General features: G+C 42.8%; 1 protein-coding gene across 1 annotated transcript in view; it reads right to left on the reverse strand.

The window, feature by feature from the left end:
• The window catches only part of NKX2-5 (NK2 homeobox 5), a 35,947-nt gene extending 26,929 nt beyond the window's left edge, over positions 1-9,018 (reverse strand). Inside the window, exon 1 of the mRNA XM_073575295.1 lies at positions 8,834-9,018. Within this exon, the coding sequence (XP_073431396.1) occupies positions 8,834-8,855 (22 nt within the window). The 5' untranslated portion in view covers positions 8,856-9,018. The remainder of the gene's footprint in view (positions 1-8,833) is intronic.
• Positions 9,019-9,772: the final 754 nt, after the last annotated feature.

The raw sequence follows: 9,772 nt of genomic DNA on the forward strand, positions 1-9,772 counted from the left end.
ATTTTTGACTGCTTTCAAAGCTGGCATCGGTCTGACAGAAACTATGGCCTCTTGACTGGCCAAAGGCAAGGGGATCGGGCTGGTCCAGGAGCTCCACTGACTAGATACATTGATGGTCAGAGGGAGTGACCATGGTACAGGCATAGGCCTAATGAAAGTGACTATGACGGCCAAAGTGGTCCATACCATTACCCCAAAAACATCAGACATAGTGGTGTACTTTACCTTCAGGGTCATTTAACACACATTTCATGGCCCAACCATATTTGCCACCACCATCATCTAGGGCAGGAAACATTTCTGCCTCTTAGCAAAAGATCACCACCCACATATTAGAATTTGTGATGTATGTGTTATATTTATTTCCAAATTTCTGCTGTATGTGTTTATTGGTGTAAATATTTTTGTAAAAAAAAAGATTTTTTGATGTTCATATAAAAAATCTGAATGTCCATATTTATAATTGTTTTTCTATTAAAATAATTTTTAACACAAAAAACATGTTTTTTTTTAACCAAAAATATGCATGTTGCAAGTGAAGGTAGCAAATACAACACACATGTTTATGATAGAAGCATTATTTTCAAAACAAAGTTATAGTAAAATGTTTGGTAACACATTTTAAATTTAAGGAACAATAACTTGTGAATCCTGCCATGGAGTTTCATCCCCTAGTGTGAGGAAATACGTGGCAAACATATCTCGATCCTTAATGGTGGAACACTGTCATCGTATAGTCAGCACAGATGGTTCTATGAGGGAAATGGTCATATCCTGTACATCTTCATGACCTGTATCTTTGATGTCATTCATTCATTCATGCCGATAAAATTGTGCAGGACCACACATGCTTTAATAACGTCATTCACATTCTGTTCTCAAAGTTGGAGGGCAGACAGGAGCAACCATCATTTAGCACACAGAATGCCAAAAGCAAACTCAACCATTCTGCAAGCACGAGACAGACAATAATTGAAAACTCACCTCTGGTGACTGAGTCCTTAATCAGGGTAGGGCCACAATACATGGTGAGCTAATTGGAAGGCCTCATCCACAACAAATCAATATGGTGCTGGGAGAACGCAAGGAGGTGGGAGAACGCAAAGAGGTGGGAGACCGAGATCATTATTTTGAAGCCGCCGATCCATTAAGGAAGTTTTGAAGAATCAGGAATCTCCTATTCTTCCATAGGCGCCAATATCTACAATTCTAAACATGTAGTTACCTTTAACTAATGCCAATAGTACCACAGAAAAATAATGTTAATAATTGTAATATTGGGAACCAGAGTTCGGTGGTTTTTTGACCCTCATCTGTTTCCCATCCAAGGCCCCGAAGCAGTTGGAAACTGACTTTTCAGGCAAAAATCACTTGTTATCCGCACCCAGTCAGGTTGTGCAGGCTCTGGCATCACAACAGAATGGAGTCTGTCCCATATCTGGGCACATTTACTCCTGATAATTCCAGATATTTTTGACTTGCCCAGTAGGAATTCCAAATGAAAGGTCAAAAACGATACACGAGTAGCTAGGAACCTGTTCGAAAAAAGTAGTAGTGCATAATTAGATTTTGTATGAGGATCTTTTATCATAAAGAGACATATGATAAATCGATGATGTTTAAAAAAAAATCTAAAAAGGAAAGACAAAAAATGTTGGAATACTATATCAGGCAATTTCAGAAGCTGACCTTACTAGAGGCAACATTATATTAAGTCATAAATACACAATCATAGCATAATATGAAGCAATTGTAGCTACACTTGAAACCAAACACAGCCACATATATTTACATCCACTATAGAAAAGCAAGGCCACATAGATGTCCCTAGCTATAAAACATATTAACCCCATAGTGAAGGAGCTAATTTTGACCTTAAAGGGGGCTGTGATGCCGTGTTGTGAAAAGTGACCCTGGTGCCCAATCAGATCTGGCATCACTGTCTCAAACTTCTGCCGAATTGAGTAGGTAGAACTTCCTCTTTATGTTCAAGGTAGGATCAGTGACGACTGTGTGGATTCGGCGCTGGCGTCATGTGTCACAACACTGCATCACAACCCCGGGGAGAGCGAGTGCCAATACTGTGGGAAAGGTGCCGGCAAGGTTGGTAAGTATAAGTTTTATTATTTTATTGGGGTTAGGAGGGGATTGTCCTAGAAGTGAACAACCCCTTTAATGACCAGAGCAAATTTTTAAAATCTGACTAGTGCCACTTTATGAGGTAATAACTCTGGAAATCTTCATCGAATCCCAGTAATTCTGAAAATGTTTTTTCATGACATATTGTACTTCATGTTAGTGGTAAATTTTGGTTGATATGATTTGTGTATATTTATGATAATATAAAAAATTTGGCGAAAAAAATTTAAATTTTTATGCCCTTAACCCCTTACCGACATACTCCATACATATGTAAGGAGGTGGCAGAGACACTCAATGCTCCCTTTCTCCTATATTCCAGGCATTAGTGTCCCATGCGGTGCCCTGATGGTTTGCCTACATTTCACTGTTTTATTAATGCTATGTGTACTGTGTGTTGCTCTTTTTTCCCATGCCCTTGTATTGTATATATTGTGTTGTAATGAGTATGTTATCATTAGGGATAGCAAGGGTTAATCTGGTAGGCTAAGTCAGCAGCCTCAAAGGAACAGGAAGTTCCTGTCTCCCAGTCAATGCCCATGCAGTCTTGCCCCTGGCAGGTCTCTTCACACAGCCAGGAGCAGAAGGGGCCCCAGACGACGGGTCAAAGCTGCTGCAGACGTCTGCCTTAGTCTGCCGGGCAGTATAGACGGACCCCAGGACTGTGGGACTGTCATCAGAAAGACTGTTGTGGCTCTCCAGTTTGGGAGGAAGCCACTGATACTCACTGGCTTCAAGTAGGTGCAGGGACAGAGCAGGAAGCATTATCTCATGTACAGTAAAGTTTTCCCTGTTGGAGCAGGACTGTTTTTTTCTGAATCCTCACCCTCATTGGCTGTAGTGAGTGTGAAAAGGAGGTAACTGACTGTGCTGTAGGATTGGGACTGCACTTGTCTTTTTCATGTGCAAGGGGCCAGGGGGCTTCTGGACTGTTGCTTTAAGAGACTCGGTCATGACTACCACCCCGTGCCACCTTGTTACACATATACTGCTCTGCGGGAGGTGCATTCCTGCAGAGTAGTATATGTATGGTGCAGTGATCGCATGGCCTCACGCTGAGTGCCGCGGCTATTGGGTGCGGGATGTCAGCTGTACGTGACAGCTGACACCACGCAGCAATACCCACGATTGGTGTAAGAATCGATCGCAGGCATTTAACCCCTATAATGCCACTGTCAATATTGACAGTGGCGTAGAGAAGCATTGCGCACTGAGGAGGCTCCCTGCGCGCTTCCATCGGGACATCACGATTGCATAGCGATGTCCTGATGGTCTCTATGGAGATCAGAGGCATATCCAGGGGGGCAGCCGGGGTATGTGCCCCAGGTGCAGCTGGCAGGGGGGTGCAGTCGGGAGACCTAATGTGGCAGTCCGCAGTGTCTCCCCTGGCGGCTGCATTCTGTCACCCCCAGACTAGGAGTTGGCTGTTCTCTGTGTCAGATGTCAAGCTGACAGCTGGCACAGAGAAGCTGCCGTGCGCCATCTCACAGGGATGAATTGTACTGGCATATATACAGACACCAGTACAATTGAAGCTCTGACCGCCGGGTCAGAGCGACACCAGCAGCGTGATCAGGTCATGTGATCACACTGCTGATGTCACTCGCCAGCACCAAGGACACTGGTGGTAAGTGTGCTCCACTCTGGAGCTGAAGAAACCACCAAAGATTAAGGAGGATACATAAAGTGATAAAGTGTGGGGGGATTTGGAGTGGGTATGGGGGGGCACTTTATGTGTGGGGGGATTTAGAGTGGGGATGGGGGGTACTTAATGTGTGGGGGAATTGGCATGGAGATGGGGGGTTGTTTAATGTGTAGGGGGATTTAGAATGGGGATGGGGGTTATTTAATGTGTGTAGGGATACAGAGTGGGGATGGGGTAATTAATGTGTGGGGGGATTTGTAGTGGGGATGGGGGGTTATTTAGTGTTTGTGGGCATTTGGAGTGGTGATGGGGGGTTATTTAATGTGTGGGGGGATTTAGAGTAGGGATGGGGGTACTTAATGTGTGGGGGGAATTGGCATGGGGATGGGGGTTATTTAATGTGTGTGCGGGATTTAGAGTGGGGATGGGGGTTATTTAATGTGTGTGGGGATTTGGAGTGGGGATGGAGAGTTATTTAATGTGTGGGGGGATTTAGAGTGGAGATGGGGGTTATTTAGTGTGTGGGGCATTTGGAGTTGGGATGGGGGTTATTTAATGTGTGGGGGGATTTGGAGTGGGGATGGGGGGCTATTTAGTATGTGGGGGCATTTGGGGTGGGGATGGGGGTTATTTAATGTGTGGGGGGATTTAGAGTGGGGATAAGGGTACTTAATGTGGGGGGATTTAGAGTGGGGATGGGGGTACTTAATGTGTGGGGGGAATTGGCATGGTGATGGGGGGTTATTTAATGTGTAGGGGGATTTGGAGTGGAGATGGGGGTTATTTATTGTGTGGGGAGATTTAGAGTGGGGATGGGGGGTTATTTAATGTGTGGGGCATTTGGAGTGGGGATGGGGGGCTTTAATGTGTGTGTGGGGATTTGGAGTGAGGATGGGGGATTTAATATGTGTGGGAGGATTTGGAGTGGGGATTTAATGTGTGTGGGGAGATTTGAGGACACAAAATGAAGAGTATGTATGTATGAGGAAACAGTATGGGGGATGGGTGCAGACACAGTATGGTGAGGGGAGGGGATGCGTGCAGACAGTATGGGGAGCGGACGGATAAATATATGTGGACACAGTATGAGTAGCGATGGGAAAAATGTATGTGTACACAGTATGGGGAGTGCGGGTGATGGCATGTGTGCAGACACAGTATGGGGAGTCGGGTATGTGTGAGCAGACAGTATAGAGAGTGAGGGGGTAAATATATGAGGAGACAGTATGGTGAAAAGGGGGATGTTAGAGGAGACGTATGAGGAGGGAGGGGAATAGTGTGAGGCGACAGTATATTGCAGATATTTTTATTCAGGAGCATTATAATGACACTTTTATCTTTAAGGGCATCGTGTGGAGATTTGCTGAGAAGACCGGAGATGGAAGTCTGCAGAGACGAGATGTGGATGAGAAAACTCATCATGGGGTCTGGACAAGAAGAAGAAAAGAAGGAGAACGACTCCAGAGACGACGTCATCTACAGTATAAGGTACCTGGATGTAAATATTATTTGTGAAACTGACTTATTCTCATGTTTTTATTTATGTTAGAAACATTAAAGGGGTTGTTCAGGTCTGTGATGAGTCTGAAGTCATTCCTTGTGACTGCAGACTTCTGAATTCTCACAGTGCTCACTGAACGCTGTTAGGATTCTCTCGTACCGGTAATTTACATACATGCGGTTACATGCTGACTGGACATGTGTGGCTTCACTCAATGAAATTGAACGGAGCGAGGCCGGGCACGTCTAGTCGTAATGTGGCCAGAAGTATATAAATCACATGCTTGTGCTGACGTGACTGTGTACTCATGCTACCGGTGCGGGAGAATCCTAAAATTGTGCAGTGCATTCGTTGTGAGAATTCAGAAGCCTGCAATGTCAAGATTCAGCTCTGCAGGTTCCAGTAGTCATCACATGGACACTTCACTTATATGCGATTTTCATACGTATGGTCCTGTGACAACGAGCTTCTCTTCCTGCTTTTCTCAATATTTCACTGAACATTGAGAGCATTAGGAAGAGCAGCTCGTCGGTACATGACTAAGTGTGCAAATCGCATGTGTGCTTGGAGGGGCGAACTGAATTCTTGCCCCGGGTGCCAGAAAGCCTAGATACACCTCTGATGGAGACCCCCGGCACCAAGGTAGCCACAGTGTCCTTCCGAATCCTGCAGGGAAGGTGACTTGTGAGCACCTTCTGCATGCCTCCTTCCCTGCCTGTCTGATTCTGATACTCTGCAGTGCAGTGTCAGATCAGCGATCTGACAGCATACAGTGATGTAACAATGTAAAAAAGCTAAAAAAAATTAGAATGTGTAAAAATATTTTTTTTAAATTTCCCTAAATAAAGAAAAAATAAATAAATATTTTTCCAATAAGTAAATTTTTTATGTAAATAAGAAAACAATAAAAGTACACATATTTAGTATTGCCTCATCCATATTGACCCACTCTATAAAACTGTCCCCCTAGTTAACCCCTTCGGTGAACACCGTAAAAAAAAAGAGGCAAAAAACAATGCTTTATCATCATACTACCAAACAAAAAGTGCAATAAAATGTGATCAAAAAGATGGATGTAAATAAAAATGGTACCGCTGAAAACATCATCTTGTCCCACAAAAAACAAGCTACCGTACAGCTCCATCAGCAGAAAAATAAAAAAGTTATAGTTCTCAGAATAAAGCGATGCAAAAATAATTATTTTTCCAGTTTTTATTGTGTAAAAGCGCCAAAACATAAAAAAAGATATAAATGAGGTATTGCTATAATTGCACTGATCAGAAGAAAAAAGCTGTCTTGCCAATTTTACCACACACGGAACAGTATAAAAAATAAAAACAAAAAGCAATTCCTGAATTGCTGGTTTTTGTTCATTCTGTCTCTCAAAAATCAGAATAGAAAGCGATCAAAAAATGTTATGTACCTGAAAATGGTACCAATAAAAATGTCAGCTCGTCCTGCAAAAAACAAGCCATCATATGACTCAGTCGGTCGAAATATATAAAAGTAGTTTTTGCAATAAAAAGTGTCTTTTAGTGTTTGCCAAACATAAAAACCTGATATAAATCTGGTTTCACTGTAATCGCACTGGCCCGAAGAATAGTCACTTATACCGCACGAGGAACGACGTAAAAAATAAATAAAAACAATTCTTCACATGATGTTGATTTTTTCATTCTGCCTCTCAAAGATCGCAGCAAGGCTCGGTGCACATTTATCCTGTGCTCTGCGTTGAGCACTTACATTGTGGTTTCCAGGTAAATCTCTGAAATGCGTGATTCAGAAAGAACCCCCGGCAGAAGATTCCCTTTAATGAAGCAGATGGAGGCATTGTCTGTCTTTTTAGGATTGCATAAAAGTGCTATCGGCCACAGTTTTTTGCACTTCTGAAAAGGACACTGCTGAACAGAGGCCAGACAGAGTTCAGAGGAACTCTACTGCCTCATTATAGTGAATGGATCCCTCGGGGGTTTGATCTGTCACGTCACTCAGAGACTTAAATGGAAACTCCAAAGTAAGTGGTCAGCGTAGAGCGCCGGATAAATGTGATCCCAAATGTGATCTAAAATGTTCCCAATAAAAGCTTCAATTCAATCCACAATAAAAGCCAGTCCCCACTCAGGTCTGTCATCTGTTAATGGAAATATAGGGAGCTTCCACGTTACTGGTAGTACAAAGGCTCTGGAAAAGCTAAATGGCTCCTCGCGCCACAAAAGAAATTCAGCAAATTATCTGCCCTCCTCCTTTCTGAGCCCCAGTGTGCCTAAACAACATTCAGCATCCACATGTTGTAGTGATGAGAGCCCGCCTAACTTAGGGTGCATGTTTCCAGAAACACGGGCTGGGCATAATGTACTGGTGACTGCAACATACTAGTTACTACAGCATAATGGACACTACAATGGCAGTTTGCAATTTTCACTCAGCAACATCCACTGCTGCATATCTTTTTATCTTTTTGCACTTTTTATCATTTTTGCAGGATGCAGCTAGACCTCTTCATGTTGGCTTGGTTTTTTCTGTGTGATGCATATATACAGTGCTGAGCAGCCCGCCTGCTAATACTATGGGCGTCATTAATAGGCTGTTCGGACACTTTGCACCACACTTATCTGTGTGACTTATGTCCTATGCAAGCCCTATTTGTGTGCATTTTTTTTTCCACTAGGCAGCCAGACCATATTGGTTTAGTGGCTGTTCTCATCGGTGGGTTGCACCTGTGCTTCCCCAGCCTTTATCAATGGAGGTCTGCTGCATCCTGCTAGTGAATTTGTCAGGGTTTTGGTGAGTTAACCTCTCAAATGTGTTTTTTTTAATTTTTGGGAATTTTTTCCTTATGTGCGCTGCATGTTTCCAGAAACACGGGCTGGGCATAATGTACTGGTGACTGCAACATACTAGTCACTACAGAATACTGGACACTACAATGGCAGTTTGCAATTTTCACTCAGTAACATCCACTGCTGCTTGTGTCTGGAAATTACCCATGGAGTAAAAATCGTCACTACATCTGTAGATAAATTCCCAAAGGGTTATAATTTCCAAAATGTGGTCACTTGAGGGGGGATTCTGCTTTTCTAGCACTTAGGGGCTCTTTATATGGAGTCCACAAACTAGTCTAAGAAAATATTCACTCCAGGAGGCAAATAGTTATCTGTCCCTCCTGAGTCACTCCGTATGGCAAAGTAGTACTGTACAGCCACATATGGGGTATTTCTACATTCAGCAGAAATTGTGGGACAAAATTTGGTGCCACTTTTACCTATTTCCCAGTGTGAAAATGTAAAACTTGGAGCTAACACACAATCACACAATCTTGATGGTAAAAATGTAATTTATTTTTTCTTCACTGCCCAATGGTGTAAAAGTTTGTGACACACCTGTGGTGTCGATATAATTACTGCACCCTTAGATGACTGTGCACTCATGAGAAATTGTACAACAAATTGTATGGAGTAATTTCTCTTGTTACCCTTATGAAATTGCAAAATTTGTAGCTAAAAAAGATTTATCTGGGAAAAATTAGAGAAGAAAGTATTTTCCCTTACATTCACATGCAGGTAATGCCATATATCATGGAGATGGCGTTCATCAGACATAGGTCCCAATTCCTTCCTGCCCACCTTGGGAGAAGAGCAATCAAGCCAAGCAGAGCAAGGAACATTAAACTCTCCGCACAACTTGAAAACCTGTAGAGGCAGCTGTCATCATCTGAAAAAACTTCCTAGTAAGTGATTTGGGCTGAACTTAGAGCATAGATCGAACCTATTGTGTAGACCACCCCATTAAGCCTGCATGTGAGAATTATATACCTTCCTCCTGAGTCAATTATAGTGTCAATCAGCTCAAAGGACAACGAGTCTTTTAAGAGAATACAAACCCCACCTCTCGTGCCCTCCCCATTAGCAAAGAAGGAGGTAGGGAACTTTTTATTGTGCAGGCGAAAGTTATCCTCCTTACGGAGGTGGGTTTCTTGAATACAAGCTATACCACAATGACTTTTAATCAATTCTTTCCACAATAATGAACTTTTAAAAGGGGAATTCAGACCTCTAACATTCAATTACAGTATTTGAATACTCATCATTAGACTAGATAAATGAGCAGATTTGGAACTGTACCAGTCAGAACTAAGAAAGGGAAGGGAATAAACCAGATACAAAAAAAAAGTAACAATAGTAACAAGAAGAGAGACAATGCTCACTAAACATGAGCTGGGGGTATCAGAGTTTGTACGCAAAGAACGTGGAAATCTCCCGCTCTAAACATAAAGTACTAGGCCAACCATGAGACTTTGCTGTGGCTAAGGCCTGTTTCACACATCAGTTTTTTTTGTCAGTCAAAATCCGCTAAATGGCGGATAGCGGATCCGTTCCTGTACTGACCACAACGTTTGTCACCGGACCGTTATTTTAACGGATCCGTCAAAGGAAGAATTTTAAAGGAACCGCTGCCTGGGGAAGGAGAGAGAGAGAGAGAGAGTTTTT

This window comes from Dendrobates tinctorius, unplaced genomic scaffold, assembly GCF_039654945.1.
Source record: "Dendrobates tinctorius isolate UK_male_01 unplaced genomic scaffold, ASM3965494v1 ptg000043l, whole genome shotgun sequence".
In the NCBI taxonomy this organism is placed as follows: domain Eukaryota; kingdom Metazoa; phylum Chordata; class Amphibia; order Anura; family Dendrobatidae; genus Dendrobates; species Dendrobates tinctorius.